This window comes from Oryza sativa, chromosome 7, assembly GCF_034140825.1.
Source record: "Oryza sativa Japonica Group chromosome 7, ASM3414082v1".
Lineage (NCBI taxonomy): Eukaryota > Viridiplantae > Streptophyta > Magnoliopsida > Poales > Poaceae > Oryza > Oryza sativa.
In genome coordinates, this window is record NC_089041.1 from 7,215,956 (window position 1) to 7,239,827 (window position 23,872).

Consider the following 23,872-nt stretch of genomic DNA (forward strand, 5'->3'; position numbering starts at 1 on the left):
TGGATGCAGGAGAAGATGCGTGCGGTCATGCGCGTCTTCTCCTGTCGCAGCGCCGTGGACATCGTACCTCCAGCTGGTCCGGTACACCCACGGCCTCGCGGTCCTACCGTCGGAGCAGGACCTCGTTTGTCTTCGAGCGCCCCTAGCTTCGGAGCAGTGCGACCTACAGCACCGGTTTCGCACGGTACAGTTCAGCCCAGATATTAGTTCATTTTTGTTTCAGCTTTTGCACGAATGTGTCACCATGTTTTAACTGCACGTTTCCTCATCGCAGGACCTCGTATGCCTTCGAGCGCGTTCGCAGGCACGACCGGCGCTTCCGCGAGCTCCGCAGGGGCGTTCGCCACCTCTTTAGGCGCGTTCGCCAGCTCTTCCTCTCACGGAGCGTCGATCCCTCGCCCACACGGTACTTTACTTTTTATTAATACTGTTAAATACCTATACGAAACTGATGGTCCTTGTCCAGCAGGATTTGCAGCCGGGATCTTCGGTACTGGGGCCTCTTCGTCTCACGCCGGTAGGACTGGTCCTACTAGCCAGTTCTACGACGACGACTTGCACGGTGCAGACCACCAGGACGTACTAGGCTCCTCTCAGCTTGGAGGAGCTCCAGAGGCGCACACTCAGGAGCAGCCAGAGGTCACACCTGTACAGGCAGGACGGGTTGGCCGTGCCGTACCCCCGGACCGACTCACGTACTCCCAGGGGCACATTAGGGCGCAGGGTAGGAGGGACAGGGGTAAGAGGCCTCGTCAGTAGTGTTCTACCTCTTCAGTCCTTATGTGACCGTTTCTTTTGGCTTACAAACTTGTAAAGCAGTACTACTTTTGCTATTACTACTGCAGTACTACTTGTGTTTGTCTCGTCTACGTAGTTCTTTTCATTCGTATGGTGCTTGAACAACTTATGCTCACAACAACACACTTTCGGCGCTTCACGGTAGTGCCATATCCAGTAGCGCGCACAGTCCACAACAGCACACATGAAAAGCGGCAGCTCGAGTTATCACTATCAACTTTCGGCGCTGCCTGTTGACATAAAGTGAATCACGCCCACGCGTGATCGTCTTGTCACATCTAATGAATAATGTATCTCATTGAGTTCACATATATTGCAGTGAAAACGACGCTATATAATTGACAATCTGAAGGCAACCTCTTCATATCTTCTTTCCCACTACCACACCACACACGAAAATGGAAGCCTATTAATTGGTAATACGTAATCTAGAATTGAGATTATGTACAACATTCTTCACTACAATTTTACATTTTGGCAGCAAACCAAATATGATCAAATGCAATTTTACCTTACCAAATATTTGGTAGTGCCAAAACTTGCTTATATTTTGGCATTAACAAAATATTTGTACGGTAACATTCCAAATATGCCCTAAAAAATAATAAAATTGTATTTTACCAATCTTGGAGATTTTAATCTTGTATAGTTTTCAATATAAAAAGATTTGATAACTATTGATATTTATATAAAAAAAATATAGAGCACAGTACAAAATCGCCCTCCCCCAGGGCGGCAAGGGGGCCGCCTGCAAATTTCCATGCCCCCCCTCGCCGCCCATTTGCAGGCGGCCCCCCGCACAGTACAAAATCGCCCTCGCGGAGGGCGGCAAGGGGGCCGCCTGCAAATTTCGTTGACGGCCGTCGCCCGAGAGCGAACGGCCGTCTGCCACGTCATTTTCGCCGCCCTCTGGGAGGGCGATTTTTAAAAATCGCCCTCCCAGAGGGCGGTAGGCGACTATTTCCGTCAATTTTCAAAATGGAAAATTATTTTTGTAAAACTTTTAATAAAAAAAATTATAAATAAAAAAAATTCAATACAATCACGCTTTCTTTATCCATGAAAAGAAAATAAGGTGGTAATAGTGGTGAGACCATGGTATCACCATATCTCCTACTCCCTAAATCTAAATCAACCTAATGGTAATTTGTTTTTTTTAAAAAAAAAATCATCCTCTAAGATGTTTCCAACATTTGCAGCCATAAACAAGCAGGGGCGTAGGTAATCCAAAATCAGCTTGAACTTAAGCTCTAGGTTTGCCTCCATAATTATATTTAAATCTTCATAAACCACTATGTAATGTGTTAAAAAAATTAATATCTCACCAGTTGAGTCCTACTCGAGTCATAAGTCTCGACAATTTCTGATTTCGTCAGGGTGGACAAGTATTTATCCTACTCTCCAAGATTTTTCCAATACTAGCACAACCACATACATGGATGTATTCAGCTATACAGAAACAGTGGTGCAGACCGTAGCCAACAAACATGAGATATTTCCAAGTCACACATAAAAATAAACTACTGCTGAACACAACGGATCGAAAAAGAAAGTAAGCTTTTATTTTTGTTTCTCCATCACACGACTAGTACTAAAAGAAGCAATCTCCCATGTATTTTTTTTCTTTTTTACACCTGCAATCCATATGACCAACCTGCGACTGCAAAAACTCGATGTCAAGATACTCACTCCTGCTGCTGGCAGACATCAGCAGCAGTAGCAGAAAAGCAAGAAGAATGCACGTGCACACGCACTAAACAAACAGAAGAAAAGGAAGATAATAATCTTGCTGCGGTCATCTCATCTCATCTCATCTCAACCACACGCCCCAAATCCAACGGCTTGGACCACAGCCACAGGAACGCCAGGATGACAGCATCCAACTCATCCTTAAAAAACTAGTCTCTTTTTTACCCTCTACCAAGCAAACCAGATGAGTCTATGACCTTGGTTGAGGAGTTTAAAATTTTAAAAAACAACTAATAAGAAAGAGAAGCTGAAGATTCTACAACTAAAATTCTAAGAAACAACAAGTAAAATATAGAGAAGCTAAAAATTTTACAACTACAGCTTCTCAGAAATTAAGTAGCTTCTTATAAACCGGGCGAAAATCTGAACGACCTTCTACAACTAAAATTCTAAGAAATAACGGATAAAATATAGAGAAACTAAAGATTTTACAACTACAGTTTCTTAAAAACCGAGCAGCTTCTCATAAACCGAGCGAAAATCTAAATTGTTTAGAGAAGCTTGACAGCTGAAGATTATAGAAGCACTTCAAACAGAACCAAAGCTTTTTGACAACATCCAAGAAACGAAACGAAACCAGGCTTTGAATCAATCTTGACTCGATTCTTTTTCCACAAGTTCTCTTCGAATCGACCGATTCGTTACAATGTCAACACCACAATGTCACAACTACATGAGACGAGATGATATTACAGAAAATATTACAGATCAGTTTTTGAGTTTCTCCCAAGATCCTAATGCAGGAGAAGCAAAGCATATGTATGTACAAAAAATAAAAAAAGAAGATAATCGCATCAGATCAGATTTAGATTAACAGCATCATCGAATCACATCAAAAGGAATGATCCACTAAGCTTTTCACATTAGGATGGTTGGTGTTATTTGTTTTTTTTTATTTTTTTTAGTTTTTTTTTGGTGGCATCCATGTCGCCGGGGAGGAGGATCAGGCGCGGCCGGTCTCCTCGACGGCGGCGGCGGCGGTGTTGAGGGCGGGGATGCGGCCGCCGCAGCCCGACTGCTTCTTCCGCTTCCCGCCGCCGCCGCTGGCCAGGAGGGGCCACACCGGCCGGGGCACGAAAGGCGGCGGCGGCGCCGCATGCTCGAGCTCGATGGGCTCCTCCTTCGCTGCCGCTGTCGGTGACGGCGGCGGAAGCGGCTTCTTCTTTGGAGGCAGCAGCAGCGGCGGGAGCGGGGTGTTCTCCTTCTCCGGCAGCGGCGGCTGTGGCGGTGGTGATGGTGGTGGTAGCGGCTTCTTCTTCGGCGGCAGCGGCGGCGGGTACAGCAGCGGCTTCTTCCTCGGCGGCAGCGGCAGCGGGAATAGCATCGCCTTCTTCCTCGGAGGCAGCGGCGGCGGGAACAGCAGCAGCTTCTTCTCCTCGGCCGTCGGCGGCGGCGGAGGAGGCGGTGGAGGCGGAGCGGGAGCGACGCAGCGGCGGGAGGGGAGGTTGAGGGCGGCGCCGGGGCCGCGGAGGCGGAGGCAGGCGTCGTCGTAGGCGGCGGCGGCGGCCTCGGCGGTGTCGAAGGTGCCGAGCCACACGCGCCGCCCGTTCTCCTTGGGGTCGCGGATCTCCGCCGCCCACCTCCCCCACGGCCGCCGCCGCACGCCGGTGAACCTCCTCTCCACCTCCTGGCACCGCAGCCGCGTCCGCTTCACCACCACCCGCCTCGCCGCCACCACCTCCCCCTCCCCCTCCTCCTCACTGCTCGACGAATCCGTCGCGTCCTCGTCGCGGAAGATGATCCGCACCACCCGCCTCCTCCCACCACCCTCCACCTCCCCCTCCATCGCCATCGCCGCGCTCCTCCTCCTCCTCCCCCCACCCATACCCCCAACCACCTCGCCTCACCCACCAAGAAAACCACCCCCGCTCACCGCATCCGCGCATCCATGGCGGCTCCCACCGCTAGGGTTAGGGTTTCCGATCCCTTCTCCCTCTCACGAATTGCTCGGTGGCGTGGAGAAATTGGGAAGCAAAGCGGGAAGAGAAGGAGAGGAGAAGGGGAAATTGGGGAAGAAGAAGACGAAGAGGCAGCTATATTATAAAAGCGGAATAGTAGAATGGGTAGTTTGGTAATTACGCGGCCGGGGGCACCCGCGAGGAATCTCGTTCGTCGGGTGGGGGCGCGTCCACGTGGCGGGGCGACCGCCGCGCGGGGCATATTCGGTCGGGGTGGGGGATGGGGAAATGACGAGGGTGCCCTTGGTGGTGGGGATGGGCATCCGGAATATTCGACGCAAGCTCGGAAATTCAAACGGGGTTAAGGAAAGGCTTAGCTGTGAGTGAGTTTGAACGAAGCCTGGGCTGCCGTTTCTGGAAGGAAGTAATCAAGCAAAAGCTGTGTTTTGCTTGGCTGGTCACTGGTGTGGCTGGAGACAGCCATCTATAGATGGCAAGTGGTTAATGGATTGGAGGCAACAATAGCTGTTAATTTTGGTGCTTAGCTCTTTATTTACATACTATAATTTTTAGTGGTATCTATTTAAACATATTACTTCTTATATTCTTTTTAAAAGTAGTGATGTCGTTATTTAATTCTATGATCGAACTGGTTGTATTGTGGTTTTGTGGTGTTAGTGACGATTGATGTTTACTTCTTTACTGCATGGATTTTTTTGCTATCTATTTGTATTGTAACTACACGCGTTAACTTTTTTTTATTAGTAATGTTGTTATTGAATCTTACGATTGGACCGATTATATCGTGGTGTTAGAGGCGGTTCGATTGTTAAGGTTGTAACATGTTACAACTGAATTTAATTGATTGTATTTATTGCACTTAGATGCTAGGGTTATGTTTCCGTGAAATTATCACTTAGCTATACAATATACTTTATTCAAACCAATATTAATAATTTATATTATACTTTGTATCAAAAAAAAATTAAAAGCTGGACCAAAGTCTTAAAGGCAAGGTTAATAAGATCTCACTGTTGAAGAGTGACCCCAACGAACAAAATTGTCACTAAACATACGTCATTTAGGACAAGATTTGGTCAAACATTTGAAATTCCACATTTCATCTTTATTTGGATAGTACCTACAAAATAACTAACGAAGTAACGAACAATAAAGCTCATGGTGATTCATTAATCTAAAGTAAATGGATGAATTGAACATTGTTTCACCCATTCTATTGCCGAAGCTTGGGGTCAAAATGGTGTTTAACAACTGCCAACAAATACCATATGTGAAGTTGATGACAATTAAGATGCTCTACGAAGAACTTCAAGGTAGACATCAGCCATTGGTTTTCAAGTTACTTCATGAGAAGAGAAGCATGATCAAGAAGAAAATGGTGTGAAAGATAAAATTTTCTCAATTCATGATCAAGCTTGCTGTCAAGAGAATAGATGAAGATCTAGAAGATGGATTTCAAACTATCAATCAACAAAAACAAAGTGAAATGGAAAATTCAAATTGATGAACAAAATTACAAAGTGAAAATATTGGAAATGCGAAGAACAAAGTGAATATCTATGGCGAGACAGGTAAAGGGAATGCAATACTCAGCTGCGATGGACCAAACGATCTTGAAGGGCAAGGGATGATTTTGTCATGATGGACCGTATAAAGCCATTTGAAATTTTGAATCTATGAGTACTCCACATCAATCATTTTAAGTATGAAAGAAGAAATGGTTTTGGTATTGACAAATAAACATTAATGTATTTCTATTGGTATATTTTTTTTTTCTATTTACATTTGAATATATGAATACCTATTAAGAGGGGTGCAATCATTGATGTGTTTGTATATGTCTTGGTACTCAAAATGATCTATCGAAGTGCTTGTTGAGAGAAACTCAAGTATTGCCGTATCGTTCAAGTGATTTTAGACCTTGTGTTTTAGTTTGGCCGGGTAACCCTCTGAGTGAGCTTTCTATAAAGTTCACGATCATTAAAAACAGACTTCAAAGCAAGTCATTATGGTTTGAGTAATACTAGAAGCTCTTATGTGGCAGTTTAATGGAATGTCCCTTTTTTCTTCAAAGTTAAGCTTTTGGGTTGTGTTCAAGGTTTATGAATAGATTTTTCAATGTGAATATCTAGATTTTTGAGTATTAAAATGTTTGATATCTCCAAAGTTCTTGCTCTCAGTTTGGATGGCTTCAAATTATCGGAAGTTTTAATTTGTGCATCAGAATTTCTTATGTGTAAAATCCTAGGTCAAAGCATGTGTGTTGTTACTGTTAGGTTTTTCTTTTTGAAATGACCGGAAGTTCTGATGTCCACATCAGAATTTATGATGTTGTAATCTTTTTATCCCAATGGCAAAAATCTGGATATGTTGTTTAAATCCCTCATCCTTTCTTTTCTACTGGTTGGGGGGGGGGGTTTGCAAAAGTGAGTTATATCCAAAACTAAATAGTATTTCCTCATCCCCTTACCTTGGAGTAGCTTTCTATGAGAAGGATTTGAGAAGAGGAAAGAGTTGGATTGAGAACAAGAGAGATACACTCCATCCATTTGAGCACTTGAGAGTTTATAGTAAGCAAATAATCGACTGTGTTTGTTACTCTTGGAGAAAGTATCCTATATGGCTAAGAGTCAGCGGTGAGCGCTCAGGAGGTTGTGGACTTGTGGTGTGCCATGGGAGATTTATGAATACTTCGATTTCGCCTCCGCAAGGTCAGAGTGTGTTTCGGTGAGTTCCCTATGTGTGACATCTTACTGAACAATAATTGTGAAGCATTCAGCAAGTACATCTCAGAGGCTAGAGACTTACCAATCCTCAAAATGCTAGAAAGAATCAAAGGTCAACTGATGAGTAGGTAATACAATAAGCATAAAGAAATGGCAAAGCAATAGCAATAGCCTATATGCCCCAAGATGAGGAAGAAGGTGTTGAAGAATACAGATATGGTGAACACATGTTATGCTTTGCTAGCTAGAAAAAGGTACTATTTTTAGGTAGAACATATGAATTCTAAGTACATTGTTTGACATTAATGCTAAAAATTGTGACTGCAAAAGATGGGGGATCTCACGAGCATCCGTTGTATATATCATGCTTCAGGAGTGAGAGAATATCTGCTCAGTCGGTTCTTCCAATATGTTACATTTTAGAGGCATCTTCTAGAGAATACAAATTTAATATCTGGCCTGCGATGACATGTCCAAATGGGATAAAGTGAATGGACCAGAAGTAAAGCCTTCGATAAAGTGAATTTCCCATTAGACTATTTTGGGCAAGTCCGTTTACCAACTTACCGTTACTTGTTTTCTTAGTAAAATACACCGCCGATCCTTAAAGTTGAAACATGGTGTCACTTAGGTCAACGATCTTGTAAAATTGACGTAAACCTTGTCTGATCGGGTTGTTTAAGTGAATCATTACAATCCAAAACACGTTTGACCGGGTTGATCGTCCTACGTGGCTGTCTAGTGTGGCCCTATATTTGCATTTAAGCCCCTCTGCGGCCAATCCATCCCTCCTCCCCCAAGTCTTCCCCTTTTTATTTTCCTTTCTTCTTCTCATTGTGTCTGCTAATTGCTACCGCACGAGGTGCTCGCTTCACGACCTTGGCTCGCCGATGAAGACGACAACGACGAAGCTAGCAGGAACAACAGATGAGATGGGGGAAAGTGAAGGAGGTCGACGAAGGCTGCTAGGGAGGAGCTAGCCGGAGCGGCAGAGGAGATGGAAAATAGAGGGCCTCGACGATGATGGCTGGGGTGGAGCTAGCCGGAGTGGTGGAGGAGATGGTGTAAAGCGGAGGGCCTCGACGACGACAGCTGGGGCCTGGAGCTGAGCTAGCCAATTTGGCGGATGAGATGGGAGATGGCACAAGGGGAAGGGGAGGGCCTCCGCACTGCACATCTCATCTGCATCCCTCTCCCTCGCCTGATCCGTCCGTCGCTGTCATCTGCCAGGTGGTGGCCTCAATGATGGCGAGCCATGGCCACGAGCGGCGAGTTCGCGCTGGGGATTCCGCTTCTCCACCTCTAAGTCGTCGGTCGCTGCTGCCTCCCTCACCGTTCTGGCTCTTGGCCGGCTCGTCTGATGCCACGCCGTGGACACGACTCCTGATTCACTATCGAGCTCCCGACGGCCACCTCGTCGACCTCATACCCAGCGGCCCGCGGGCAGGGCTAGCTCGTTGACGATGGTTGGGGATGAGCTTGGTAGCCATATGGCTATCTCGTCTACAAGCACTTGAGCTAGCGGTGGCCAGCTCTCCAACACGGCAATTGGGCGTCGGCAATCGTAGGCTGCTGCAGGCGGTGGCGCCAGCCCTTAAGATTTGGGGAGGAGGGGTGGAACGGGCGTGGAGGGACCTAATTGCAAATATGCGGCCACGATGGAGAACCACGCAAGACGGAAATTCTGGTCAGACTGCTTTGAACCGCAATGATTCACTTAAACAAGTTCATGGGTCTTAACGTCGATTTTACAAGACCATGGAACTAAGTGACACCACGCTCTAACTCTAAGGACCGGCAGTCTATTTTTCAGCCTGGTCCCATGGTCCATCAGCAATGAATAAGTCTATTTAGCCTCCCTTGGAAACAGGAAAAGCCCATACACATGTGATTGGGCCTCGAGCCTCAGCGTGCGTGCGCCCTAGCCAGTCGATCTCCCCGTCCCCACGGCCTTCCCGTCTCCACCGCCTCCATCCAGCGAAGGGAGCAGCGCCACCGCCGCCGCCGCCGCCGCCGCCACCGGTGAGCACCCATACCTACCTCCACACTATCCCCTCCCTCTACCCATAGAACTAGCTTCTCTTGTAGATCTGGGGGCTTCTGTGTCAGCTTCCCAAAAAGAATCCATTCCAGTGGAATTGGAATATTTCCGCTGCAATATCGTAGAGCATATACTAGGTTTTAGTTGGCTTGCGTGCGTCGTCACCATTGACTTGCGCGATTGGTGAGTTTTGGAGAAGGGTTAAGGCGTGCGTAGGCCAATATGGGGGAGTTTGAGGAGGGTTAGGACTTGAACAAGTGTAGCCAACGGTGCAGGTTCTTGGGTGAGGGGATTGCTTAGAAATGTCTGGTTTGCTAGCGAGTTGATTCATTCAGAGGTAGTAATGCTGTTACAGCACTCTTGCAACCAGAATGCAAGTTATCGAATGCCCGGCTTGAGAAAAAAGAAGGTTTACTTATGGGTTCTTAGAAAAGGATGAACGTGGAAAGGATACCGCTGATTCATGTCTAACAGTCTTAGCATACCACAAAATCTAATGCGAACTTCCCCTTGTCTTGGGGTGCTTGAATCACCTACTGAGATTGTGGATATGCTCTTTTCGATTCAACTGCAAGTATTTGTTTTTAATCATGTGATGTGAACAACACTAATGTTTAAATTTTCGAAGGCATAACATGACACTTGGTTTAGGTGTAACTGTCTTACAAATATATGCTCTTTTTTTTGTTTGTCTATGCTGTCCTCTTTGCACAGACCATAGCTTTTTTTTTTCTTAAAAAAATATATGCTACTTTGGCTTTGATTTCGTTGATTATTTGTGATGATTCCTATGCAAATGCAGATGGCTAGGTGGGATGAAATTTTGACTCTTCCAGTTCAGAATCCACCCACGCCAGAGTTTTCGGCATCAGATATCATGTGGTCCAGGGTGGAGGGATGGAAGGACTCAATGGACAGGCTTGCGCTTATTCCATTTTCAAGGGTGAATGATTTTGTTAGAGGAGAATCAAACAACAAAGAGTGCCCAACAAGATTTCATGTAGAAGCACGGCGAAGGCGTCCACCAACAATGAACTGCAAACCAAAAGTTGATGGGATACTCGAGTATATTCTGTAAGTAAATGTAAGCATTATGCATTTCTGTCCGACTAATTTTTAAACTGGAATGTGAACCTGGGCTTCTTATTCATCTTGTAAACTAGAACAAATTTATTATTGCTATTTGTTAAATCGATCTTATCTTTTAAATGGCTGATAATGCTCCTTCTATTTATGTCTCTTAACATTAGATATGCTCTGTTAAATAGGTTATAATTTACATTAAGCTTTTGAACCTCATGATACCATTAATTTCAGGTATTGGTGTTCTTTTGGTCCAGATGATTATAGAAAGGGTGGCTCTGTCCGCCCTAGCAGGAACTCTTCAACAAAGAGGAAAACACCTGCTGGTCGTCCTCATACAAAGAGGGGCTGTATTTGCCATTTTATTGTGAAGCGTTTGATTGCTGAACCATCTGTCGCTCTTGTGATATATAACCATGATAAGCATGTAGATAAGATAGGGAAGCCCTGCCATGGTCCCATGGACAATATGGCTATTGGGACGAAGGCCATGTTTGCGCCTTACATATCAGATGAACTTCGTCTTCAGATTATGTCTTTGCTCTGTGTTGGTATTCCAGTGGAGACCATAATGCAGAGACATACAGAAATGATCGAAAAGCAAGGAGGACCATCAAACCGAGATGGTCTTCTTACTCACAGATATGTTAGGAGGTTGGAAAGGAAAATTCGTCGTTCTGTTTACGAACTTGATGACGATGATGCTATAAGCATTAACATATGGGTTGAAAATCACCAAAACCATATATTTTTGTATGAGGACTTTTCAGATAAGGACACCTTTATCGTGGGCATCCAGACAGATTGGCAGCTCCAGCAGATGATTCAGTATGGCAACCGTAGTTTATTGGCTTCTGATTCAAAGTTTGGAACAAACAAATTAAAGGTTTGTCAATGACAGTTGTTTCATTTTTGTTCCAGTAGTGCTTTAAGGTTTGCTTGATTTCATGGTAGCATTTCTATTTACCATTTTGCAGTATCCTGTACATAGCCTCCTTGTTTTCGACAAGCAGAAAAATGCAATTCCTGTTGCTTGGATCATAACTCCGAATTTTTCACATGGTGAAGCATATAGATGGATGGGTGCCCTTTATGATCGAGTTCGTACAAAAGATCCAACATGGCAGTTGGGTGGCTTTATTATTGATGATCCCTTTGCAGATGTGCGCACGATAAGGTAAATGATGCTTTTCTATTTTAATCTAGTGCATTACTATACGCTTTCTGGGGTTGCAGTTCCTGAGTGTAATAGCATGCTGAACAGGGAAGTATTCCAGTGCCCTGTGCTGATTAGCCCATGGCGCATAAGGCATGCTTGGCATAAAAATTTAATGAAGAAGTGCCCAGATATTGAGAAGCGTCCGATGATGGCTAAACGACTTGGGGAGTTAATCTGCAATATCTGCAGAGGAAATGGTGGCATGGAATTATTTGAAGCCTTTCTGGAAGATTTTGTTGATTGTGCTGGTTTTCTAGACTACTTCAGAGCTCTATGGTTTCCAAGACTTGGTTGGTCCATGTCTCTTTCCTGTATCACATTTGCTTAGCCCACATCTGAATTTCAGTTTCCGTTGTTTGAGTCTACTGGTATTTGATGAAGTTTTCTATCACTATTTAATCTGCTAGTGCTGACTGCCGAATGTATTCCAGGGTCATGGATAACTATGTTAAGAACCACCCCGTTGGCTACTACTGAGGTTGCTTCAGCAATCGAGAGCTACCATCACCTGCTAAAACTCAGGCTATTGAATGAGGCAAATGAAAGAGTATACCAGCGTGCAGATTGGTTGGTTCATAAGCTGGGTACGAAGGTTCATTCCTACTACTGGTTGGATGAATATTCTGGTAAGGACAACTTTTCTCGTTACTGGAGGAGTGAGTGGAAAAGTGGCCCAAATCCATGGCAGCAGGGATTGCAAATCCCAGATTCTGATGTTGTTGTCGAAGGCAATTGCGCCAGAGTGGTTTGCCAGAAAAACAAGGAGAGGTCCCATGTCATAGTGAATCCAGGTTCTGATCTTGCATTGTGTGATTGTAGCTGGTCCAGGAAGGGAAACATTTGCAAACATGCCATTAAGTCAACTAAAGTCTTCCGCCAAAGGGGGCTGGCACCACCATCCTTGGCACTGTTTCGCTATTACCAGGCACTGGCTAATGTTGTTCATTGCCCACCCAGTGACACTTTGATTAGTGACCATGCAGTTGCCGTAGCAATTTTTGTTAGAACACAGTTAGATTCTCTGTTGGATGCAACCAATGGTAATTCTTCAAACAGGTCAACTTCCAAGGATCCGCAATCAGTCATTGAGCCAAGAGAATCTGATGTTCGGGAGGGCAGCATTGAGAATGATGTATGTGCAAGTCAGTCTCAGGCTGAGTGTGGTGATGAAGTTTCTGATGAGCAGAATGATGATTTAGACCGTTTTGTTTTCAAGAAAAGAAAGTCCAGGGAAGCATCTGATGAAGAAGGTAGCCCTACGGCGACGCAAATCACACAACCTTCTGAAACCGAAAGCAGTCAAGCAACTGATCTGCAGGAACCTCTTGATCGTCGGGAAAATCGTGCTCCCAAGAAATCGAAGTCAAAAGAAGCTTCTGATGGGGGAAAGGCTAATGCAAGGCAAGCGAAGCAACCTTCTGAAACTGAGAGTAGGCCAGCAATTGATCAGCAGGAACCTCTTCATCATCGTCAAGAAAACCCTGCTCACAAGAAAACGAAGTCAGGAGAAGCTTCTGATGGCGAAGAAACTATGGCAATGCAAGTCATGGAACCTTCTGAAACTGAATGAACCGAATGATTCTTCTGCTTAGGTTATATGAGATGTTGTAGGAATGTAGGTGGTACCTGACTCCTTTATGAGCTTAGGCTATTGTTTTGTTTGAATATTAGGAGGTCTGTACATACTGTGTTACCGAACATTTATCAGAATTAGGGTGGTCCAATTGTTTAATTAGAGCTGATGATGCATCTGTGTTAGGCAGGCAGGGAAGATAATCATGCAATTTCTGCATAAAACATATGGGATTGGGGTCAGCAATTATTATTATCATTATTTGAAAAAGGTTAGGCCCCCATCTGTTGGGCATATGAGGATAATACGCCGTATGGCGCACTAGTAGCAAAATAATAATAATACGTGAGTTAAACTTTTGTATATACATTCTTAAACAATTTAAAAGCTAATGCGGAAAAATAAATTTTAACCAAAAAACTTCAAAATCAATTTAAAATTTAAATTTTGGCAACGGCTGATCATATAAGGTAAATAATGGGGCCTTTACAAATAATCCATTGAACAAGAAGTGAATGTCTCATGAGTAGTCAACACTTACGAGTCAACTGATTGTTTTGAAACGAATGGTGTTCTCCATGAGAAACATTTATCCTTCTGGATTAGTTTTAGAGAAAGCAGTTTTCTGAACTGCCAATAGTAAACAATCCGGGAACAGAATTCAGAAAAAAAAATGGAGTCAGGCTTCCTTTACATCCATAGATTTTACATTAATCTTTAAACATACACCTTTTACAAGCAAATTAATTGCTACTATTGCTCAAATTTTCTTTGATTCTGTATTGCAGCAGTTCATTCCAATGTTGATAATGGTGAAATGAATACAGTTCAAGGTTACACCCCACTTTATACTGTCTTTTTATCAGAAGCAGTAACCATTGATTACTGAGGCCTCTCATCTCGCGATTACTGAGGCCTCTCATCTCGCAGCATATGTTCATGCTGGGAATCAACAATCTTGGGTAGCAATAGTCAGCATGTTTTTCCTCATCTCCTTTTTTCATGATGAAAAAAATTACATGCTGGCGTGCTGCATACACGAATCAAACAAAAGTAGATTTTGACCTCATACTCTAGGTTTTATTAGTTGGATTTGACTAATAACTGTAAGCATAACACTCTAGGTTAATTGAGTGTCAGTAGCATCTTCTAAAAAATAAAGAAAAAAAGAAAAAAAAATGGAGGCAGCCTATCTTTACATCTACACAGATTTTACATTAGTCTTAAACATATACCTTTTACAAGCAAATTAGCTGCTCTATGAAATGTTCAATTGTACAAATTTCCATTGATTATTCTTATTGCGGTTCATTTCTATTTTGATTCGGTGAAATATATACAGTTCAAGGTTACACAAACTTTTTACTGTCTCTATATCACAAGCAGTAACATAACAGAACAATGAACCTGATGGCATGCTGCATACACGAATCAAACATAAATAGATTCTGTGACTTTCTGATTATACTAATGAAGCCAGTAAATTTCTGTTTCCTCCACTTCGAGAACCACATGGACAAGTGATTGTTTCATAAAAACGAGGTTTCTTCCGGACAATGCATCTAACTAAAAAAACATTTTTCGAATGAAAAAATGTTATCCAGTGAAAGACTAATTAGGAGATAATAACTCGTCCTCTGTAGTTCAGGGTTAAGAAATTCCAAAACACTTGCAAAAACATAGATAAAATTCAGGTCAGCAACCAGAGTGTCTTCACTCTTCAGTACCAGGCTTCAGGACCTTAGGCCCTATTTGGTAGAATTCCAAACTTAAACTCTCAACTCTAAATTCCAACTCCAGTGGAAGCTGCCTCCTATAGAAGCTGAGTGGGTATATAAAAGTGTTTGGCCACATCCTTCTGAACATGGATGAGCATAAAGGTTTTCTCAATGCTTTAGCTCCAGACAAACAGAAACCTGTACTATCGATGCAGAAGCTATTGGCACTGGATCCCGTTGGAACTCCACATACGATATTTGACTCAATCTCATTGGAACAGGCGGAGGAGCTTAAATATTTTGAGAGCTATTGATGGTCAAAGTTTTACAGGTTTCTTTAACCAAAATAAAGTCAAATATGGTGGAGGAGCTTAGCTAGAGAAGGCAGCTTTACTCTCCCTCAAGTCCTCAACAGGGGCTTTGCTGATGCTAGAAGGTCAGCTTCTGCAACAATGGTACTCCCTCCGTTTCGAAATGTTTGACACCGTTGACTTTTTAGCACATGTTTGACCGTTCGTCTTATTTAAAAATTTTAAGTAATTATTAATTATTTTCCGATCATTTGATTCATTGTTAAATATATTTTCATGTAGGCATATAATTTTACATATTTCACAAAAGTTTTTGAATAAGACGAACGGTCAAATATGTACTAAAAAGTCAACGGTGTCAAACATTTAGAAACAGAGAGAGTATATGGTATATCTTGGAAAGTAAGTATCTGATCCCAAATTAATCGAGCACAACTGCCCATGATGAACCGTCCTGATGCATTATTGGCTCCTCGATCATGCTGCGCGAAGTACATGTACGCAGTCGCAGTTTGGCCTGAACGCCGGGAAGTCTTTCGCCCCCAAGAAGAGCGAGTGATCACCGATCGAGGTCATCGATCCTCTCCCCGAGCTTGAGGCTCTGGGTCAGTTCAGCTCCAGCCTGCCTGAACAAGACCTCTGCACGGCACTCGCCGAGCACAAGATCAGCTCGTTTGCCGGCCCAGCTCTCAATGGCTGGTTGGCGATCAATGTTTTAGCGGTTAGCTTTTCAAACAGCTATATATATCAGGTTAAATGAAGCTATAGCGGCTAAATTGCACTGTATGAGAGCAAATATAATAGCTAGCTAGAACCCTTCTCAAACAGCTATAGTGGGACGATGCGCTTAGGCGGTAACTCGCCAAGGTTGTAGATTGTGAGCACGAAGAAACTGTCGGCGTGAGAGAGATGAGGAGGGGCATGGGGGAGAGAAGACGGGGGAGGAGGGCGTCCGAGGCATGCACTACCGTACGCTCGATATGAAGCGTTTCTAGGATTATTGTCCCAAACCATTTGCTCTACGTCTATAAAAATACGTTTTCTTTAAAACACTCCATTTTATTCTAACCAATTTATTTATTCTAAGCTATTTATTAAGCTTATTTATCAAAATATTTAATTTACATCTATAATCATCTTAATAATCCACTAGAGTATAATCGGTCAAAATAATCATGTTTTCCAAACTGGCCTTCTTTACGCAGCGCCGGCTTGTGAGGAGAGCAGTAAAGAAAGAATTCAGAAAAATGATGTGGAGTCAGCCCAGCGGCCCCGGCAGTTCTATTTTCTCTACATTTTACTTCCATCTTAACGTACACCTTTTACAGAGCGACTTGCTACTATGAAAATGTCCAGTTATACTCGTCCAAATTTTCCTTGGCCGCTGCACTGCGGTTCATTCCTATGTTGATCTGGTGAAAATATATACAGTTAGTAGGTTACACTTACACGAGCTTGTTACGTACTACTTGTCAGTGTATCACAAGCATCGGTCACTGGAAACGATCTACTCTTCTGGCCTGTTGGCGGGAGCTAATGTTAACCCTCTCATCTCGCAGCATGTTCATGCTGGGAGCCAACAATCTTGTGTAGCGATCAAAATACAGAAGCTGCTTCATCAGAAGAGCGAATTCGCGAGGAAATTTCAATCCATACGACTCGCTGACCCTCACCTGGAAGACGCAGAGCAACAGAATTGTCAGCATTGTTTTTTTTCCCTCATCTCTCTTCTTTCGTGAAAACAATACACGCTGGCAGGCAACATTTACCAACAAGAACATACAGTGATACGAATGTATAAGGTAGAAGTTCTCTCTACCTTGTTCTAACCGAGAGAGAAAAGAAAGTAGCTCACCAGATCAAGAAACAATGCATTCATCTGTCTCTCGTCAACGACAACATTAGCCGATACTGCTGTAGCATCAGGAGTTCTTGCTGTTGCAACTATGACTTCAGTATCCAAATCCTGCGCACAAATGAGAATGCAATTGAAAATTAACCACGAGATAAGTGGTAAAACACTAACTAAAGAACGATATCCAAATTTGACTAGCCAGTAGCCACAAAAATTCCTGTCCATAAGCCACTTTTGCTTGCATTCAGCATTTTACTACTGCCAGACCAGCGCCGTGTTTAGTTCCAAAGTTTTTCTTCAAACTTCCAACTTTTCCATCACATCAATACTTTCCTACACACACAAACTTCCAACTTTTCCGTCACATCGTTCCAATTTTAACCAAACTTCCAATTTTGGTGTGAAACACAGCCCAGGTTTCACCCTGGCATCATTTTTGGCACTTCAACAGTCGAAATTGGGTCACCATGTTCACGGGATAACCAGGCCTTCATGACATCAAATAACCTACTATTTTGGGAAATATTACCTGTATTGATGAGAATATTTTTTCCAAGTCCTTTGCAAATTCATTAACATTTATATCATTCCCTGTAGCACCCATTTCAGAAAGGGCTGATGCCATAGCATTATAATCGTCAGTTGCAAATGAAGCCAAAAAGACCTCCATTGCAGCCCAGGTCCTTGGCGATATCCGGCCAACAATTCCTGTGAAATGGTATTAACCAATAGTGATAAACTTTCTTGACCACTTTGTGTTTTGACTAATAGATAATGTAAGAATTAAAAGGCCAGAATATTTCCTTTTTTAGCAAATACAAGGTGCATCCTAAATTGCCTAATGAGATATAGAGCAACCGTGCCACCGTGGAGATTGGAGAATATGTTACATACCAAAATCAAGAAATCCAACACGTCCATCTCGGAGCAACCATAAATTTCCTGCATGCACATCTGCATGGAAGGATTCACATGAAATCAAGCTTCCAAACCTGCACATTTTGCACATATGTCAACATGCCTATTCTGAGGATTGAATAAGGCAATGAATGGCAGAAATACCCAAATATATGATGTATGGAATCACAAGGACGCATGGAGCATACCAGACATTAAGTGCAGTGACTAAAGTCAGCTCAGGATCAGGAACAAGAGACCTTATAGAATCAAGGTCAGTGAGTGGAACACCGTACAATCTTTCCATAGTTAGGACACGCTTTGTGCTACAGTGGCGATACACAAAAGGGGCTTTGGCCTGCCTGTCAAATCCCATTGCATCGATGTACCTCTGAAAAGCCTCAATATTCATAGCCTCTTTCCTGAAATCAACTTCTTCAAGCATAGATTCCTTTATATCCTTGACAATTCCTACCTATAATATAAAATTCTGAGCATAAGGACATCTCTTATTATATTCTTCTATAACTTGTGATACCACAAAATTTGGATAACCAAGTATACAGAAAATTTCATGATTGCTATATGCTGTCTCTACTTCCACATATATGAACTACAAAGTATAAAGTATTCATTTGTTTCTGGTTGTGTGAACTAATTGTTTTTTTTCCTTTTTAGTTATAGTACGTGAATAATATATATAGTCAACTCCTCATGTCACAAGCTCAAGATATATTGTGCTCCACCATGAAATATTCCTTATTCGATATTCAATTTTTTAGTGGGATATCCATGCAGTTGCATGATTACATTTAACAATAATTCCATTTGCTATAAAGCTCTTATATCAATGATTAGAGGTGCAGTTGTATTTGTTACACAACTATAACAACTATAGTTAATCTACTAGGTTACAATCTAGGTCCATCAAAACAACACGCAAGTGGCAAGACATTTCTTTCTCTCTTGATTATTGGGAGAATTTTCTGAATTTTCTGTTAATCTTTTAAACTCATATTTTTTCTGATCTTAGGAATATTGTGGTGCCTTCAATCCAACTAATAAATTTTAAGGATATAGATATTAAAAGTTTCTGCACCTAATTGTGCCAACTCTAGCACAGTGGCTAGAATTGAAAAATACATGTAAATCAACTGTGAAAAGTTCAATGATCTTGCCTCAACTACCAAAAGAAAAACATATCCTCATGGTCATGGGAGCAATTTCATGGCATGCATTGCTTGCTGCATACAGGAATCAAACAAAAATATATTTTGACCTTCTGGCTTCTGATTATACTAAAGAAAGCAGTAAATTTTGGTTTCCTGCGCTCCGAGAACCACCAGGACCAGTGATTGTTCAATGAATGAAAAAAATCCTGTCCAGTGAAAGACTCATTAGGCGATAACTCACCAGTGATGTCCTCTGTAGTTCAGGGTTTAGAAATTCCAAAATACGTGCAACAACATAGATAAAATTCAGGTCAGCCACCAAAGTGTCTTCAATACCAGGCTTGAGGACCTTGATAACCACATCCTTCTGAGAGCTCTTCAACCTTGCCCCATGAACCTGGATAAGAATAAAGTTATATCAGTGCTTTAGCTCCAGACAACAAATAGTCCAGAACTTCTGATGGTCTCAACAGAAACCTGTGCTATTGACGCAGAAGCTATTGGAACTGGATCAATGTATTCATATACACTATCCAACGGCTGTTGCAACTCCTCACGCAATATTGACTCAATCTCACTATATGGAACAGGTGGTGCACGGTCAAAACAGTTCTGGAATTCCTCGACATACTCTGCAGGAAACAAAGTTGGTGCAGAAGCTACGAACTGCACCACCACAGTCAGTTGACTATCCAGGTTGAAATAATCATAAAATATATGACTATTAAACTGAATAACTATTTTAACTCCTCTCCCTTTGCCCATCCCAAAGGACCACTCTAAAGATAGGTTACTCTACCTGTCTAGTGACAAGTAAGCAACTGACTATTGTCTGGGTTGCTGAAAGATATATTAGTGGTCTTTGTTTCTGTTTGCTACATATACAAAGTAAAATGAAGAATTCTGGCATTTCTTTCAAAAGGTACAGAAGATTAAGAAATTCAAGACAATCTATTAATTAAGGAACACATACACATGTAGTTTATTTTTTCTTTTGAGATGGACACATTTTGTAGTTGATGATAGCATAAACCGCAAAGTATGAACATGTCCTTACCTGACCTAGCTTGATATAAGTTGCACCCATGCGCTCAAAAAGCCTTCTAAGATAAAGAGGAGAAAGCAAACCCAGCTGCATCTGAGCTGGTATTCCTGCTGATGTGTTGGCTGTCTGCATCATATTAACAGCAGGATATTACGCTTCTGAAACCAAAGTTATCAATAAAAAAAATATCTTAGATAAACCTGGTCATTGTGCACCAACAAAAATTTAACCTCCTCTTTTCTACATAGATGAAAAATCCACATCTAGACTAGCCCTAAATCCCCAATATTCTCCCATACAACCTCAGCCAACTCAACACATCAGTAGTTCATTAGTAGTTCAGTCTACAGCTGCTTCCATTGTTTCAGTTCTCAGAAATTCTAAGATCAAGTTTTTAGACAAAATAGATGAATAACACAAACAAGAAATAACCTTTGAGAAGTCATTTAGCCACTCCCCACCAACCCCAAGGACAGCTTGGATCCCTTGGGCAAACCTAAAAGCACCTCGTGGCCCTGTGCTAATTGATGTCTGTAGAAGGTCCTCAACCAACTTAGGCAATTCGCCAGCTCTATCTGCATTTGAACGAAATCAAAGACATGGGATGATTTTGCGAAGAACAAACAAACTTAATATTCAATGCATCTGTGATCTAGCTATCCCAAGATTGTTCATAACTACTTATTTTTGTGAGGAATGTTAATAAGGAGTACATTAATCTGAAGAGACACACATTTTACCCACCCGAATCCCAAAATACATAACATTCTCTATGCTACTGCGATGAACAGAAAACAAACTCACGACTCGTGAAAATCCACACCGGAAATTCTCGCTTCATATTACATCATCACCCGTATCCTGCCTAATGAGAAACAGTCGCTTGTTCAAATGTTCAACTAAGCTGGGCCTAAACAGTGGCTTTGAACCAAGTACCAAATCGAATTATACAGAGATGGGGAAAGAAATCAACCAATCGATTACCTTGGAGGCGAGTGGAGAAGTCCTGGGCCTGGCTGTACCTCGCGAAAACCCTAATCCCGACCCGCCGCCCCTTCTCCCGGCTGGCCCTGATCCTCCTCCCCACACGCGGGGGCGAGCCTCCCCCGCCGCCCGCCACCTGCAACCCCAATCAGTAGTTGACCGAATTACCACCTCAATCAAGCACGAGGTAGGTAGCTCCCAATCCCGCCTACTCCCAAGAGGAGGGAGCTAGAGATCGAGGAGGAAATGAGACGGGGGCGGAGTGACTGACCAGGGGGAGGAGGCGGAGGCGGCGGTGGTGCGCGGGGTGGGGGTGGCGGTGGAGGACGAGCGGGGAGCGGGCCGCGGCGGCGCCCCTCGCGGCCGCCGCCGCCATGGGTGCGGGGCTCGCCGGAGTCGGGGACGACGATGACGTCACGGGACGCGTCTCCAACCTCGTGTCGCGCGTGGGAAGCGTGAAGAGAGAGAGAGAGAGAGCATCAGAGCAGTGGAGTGGTCGGGTTCGGGCTTTGAGCTTGCCACCTGTAGGGGCGGAGGAGGCGCCACGTGTACATCGGAGGCGCCTCGCGTTCGTTTGGGCTTCGCTTCTCCACCGGCCGACGCGATCTTTTCCTATTTGGGCCAGCTTATTTAGAGTAGTAGCCAAAAGTACATCACAGGTCCCTCACCTTATCATCGAATTACAAAATCATCCCCCAACCGTAAAACAAGATATATGTCATCCCTCAATTTACAAAACCGGGTCATTTTGGGTCCTCAGGTGATTTTGACCCCGGTTTCATCCAACGTGGCAGCTGAGTCAGCGTGGGGTCCATGACATGTTTGGTGACATGTCATCACCCTCTCTTCCCCTCTTCTTTCCCTTCCTCGGTTCCTCCTCTCTCTCACTCTTCTCTTCCTGTAGGCTGGCCGACAGGGTGGGCGAGGCGGGAGAGGAGGAGGGCAGCGGCGACGACGACGATGACGTGGGAGAAGGGAGGGCGTTCCGCACGTGCGAGCTCGGGGTTGGAGAGGCCTAGAGACGAGAGAAGAAGGAGGGCGTCGACGTCGGCGGCGACGCAGGAGAAGGGGACTAGGGGAGGGCATCGCCACGCGGGCGAGCTCGAGGACGGAGACCCCAGCGGCGGCGAGGTGAGCGACCTCCATGACATCGTGCAAACATATGTCATCTTCGAAAAGAAATCGTGAAGATATACTCGATTTCGCTAGTAGCGAAGGCGACACGAGTGTATGCCGGCGGTGCCGCCTCGAGGGATGTTCACACTGAGTTGGTGCCGCAGGAAGAGGCAACGAGAACTCCGTGGCTAAGGACATTGCCAAAGACATAAGGCAAGAGCGTGCTGGTGTCCCATGGCTCCATGGGCTAATGTCACCCAACGAACAACCACTCTTGCAACCCGTTCGAATCTCTTCATGTAGCTAGTCCCTCTCTTACAGAGTTGTCAAGAGGCAAGCCGCTCTCGCATGGAGGTTCAGCGACACTGAGTTAGTGTTGCTCAGGGAGTAGGCAACGATAATGCACAGTGCAGTCAATCGGCATGATTCCCGCCACACTACCGCATGTCCACTTTCACTACACCCCGTATTTTTTATTGCCAAATTGCCCCATAGTGGGAGATTGCTAATAAGCGATCGATCTATCGTTAGGAGCCGCACGATCGCATCCCACCCCAGCCCATACACCGCCGAGCGTCTGACCCTCAGCTCTTAGCACTTCTCTAGGTTTAATCTTAGGCCTAATAAATTATGAGTAGTATTTTAGTCAAGGCAAAAACAGAATTTATACGTAGACTTTATATATAAAAAATAATACGTGAAACATTATAGATAAATAATCTGTACGTATAAAAACTTTGTACCTACAAATTTTACGTACGAATAAACTTTAGACCAATTTAATGGCGTATTAGTTCAACAGAAAATCTGAGTTGAGCGTGTAGTTGATCGCTAATTATCATTTTTGCCATCGTGGAATTAAATTTGAAAATATATTGTTTATTTGCTTTTTTCTTAGAAATATTTAAGATGTAATTTTTTTATAAATATGCATTCGATCTCGCACAACCGTTGTACCTCGGTCTTGCATGGTCTCGCAGAATGGAACAGCACGACCGTTAGCACCTCGGTCTTGCGCGGTCACGCAGAATGGAACAGCAAAACCTAACGTCTTGTCCAACGGTGCCACTTATTTAATTATTAATTACCCTAATTAGCGATTAGTTAATAATTAGTGATTAATTATATAATTAGAGATTAATTAGTAATAATTAGTGATTAATTACCCTAGTTAGCTGTTAATAAATAATTAATCACTCGCTAATCCTGGTAATTAATTAATTTGAATCGACCAGCATGTTCGGTTTCGCTCGCTGGTAGACCTGTCTTGCACCGTCCCCGCTCGAGACCATGTTATTTTCGCGCAATTGTATGAGATCGACGCTATAATTCTACCAAAAATATTTGCGTACCGAATATTGATGAGAAAAAACAAATGAATAATATATTTTCAAATTTAATTCAAGTGTCTATGTCCTGACTCCTGATTACAGTAAAGAAAAAAGTGTTTATAAGGTAGTTATAAACACAGGAGATGGGAGAAGAGACGAGGAAAGCGGTGTTTATAAGGTAGTAATAAACACATGAGACGAGAGAAGAGAGGAGAAAATAAGGCTACAGATTTATAGCCAGCATGAACTTCAAAATTTTATGTGTTATGAGATGCGAGATCAGCTATTCGTTGTTTATTATATATTTATTGGTAACTATTATATGAATAAATTGT

General features: G+C 43.3%; 3 protein-coding genes across 4 annotated transcripts; 1 reads left to right on the forward strand and 2 right to left on the reverse strand.

The window, feature by feature from the left end:
- Window positions 1-3,129: 3,129 nt before the first annotated feature.
- Window positions 3,130-4,555, reverse strand: LOC4342759 (uncharacterized). The gene has a single exon (XM_015789877.3). The coding sequence runs from the start codon at window positions 4,370-4,372 to the stop codon at window positions 3,491-3,493; it is 882 nt and encodes a 293-aa protein (XP_015645363.1). The 5' UTR covers window positions 4,373-4,555; the 3' UTR covers window positions 3,130-3,490.
- Window positions 4,556-9,102: 4,547 nt separating this feature from the next.
- LOC4342760 (uncharacterized) lies at window positions 9,103-13,270 on the forward strand. 2 transcript variants are annotated; one of them, XM_015789311.3, is made up of 6 exons: window positions 9,103-9,214; window positions 10,036-10,317; window positions 10,551-11,202; window positions 11,294-11,493; window positions 11,581-11,825; window positions 11,967-13,270. In XM_015789311.3, coding segments are annotated over exons 2-6 (2,238 nt in total). In that variant the 5' UTR covers window positions 9,103-9,214; window positions 10,036-10,315; the 3' UTR covers window positions 13,106-13,270. The 2 variants fall into 2 exon arrangements, with proteins under 2 accessions (XP_015644797.1, XP_015644796.1); XM_015789310.3 differs by having other exon boundaries at window positions 10,036-10,307.
- Window positions 13,271-16,412: 3,142 nt separating this feature from the next.
- LOC4342761 (uncharacterized aarF domain-containing protein kinase At5g05200, chloroplastic) lies at window positions 16,413-21,571 on the reverse strand. Its single transcript, XM_015792450.2, has 11 exons — window positions 21,362-21,571; window positions 21,091-21,226; window positions 20,539-20,681; window positions 20,119-20,232; window positions 19,539-19,727; window positions 19,303-19,458; window positions 18,099-18,364; window positions 17,887-17,984; window positions 17,522-17,700; window positions 16,993-17,103; window positions 16,413-16,810 (listed from the first exon to the last, which is right to left on the reverse strand). The coding sequence occupies exons 1-11, from the start codon at window positions 21,464-21,466 to the stop codon at window positions 16,631-16,633; spliced, it is 1,677 nt and encodes a 558-aa protein (XP_015647936.1). The 5' UTR covers window positions 21,467-21,571; the 3' UTR covers window positions 16,413-16,630.
- Between the last annotated feature and the right edge of the window lie 2,301 nt (window positions 21,572-23,872).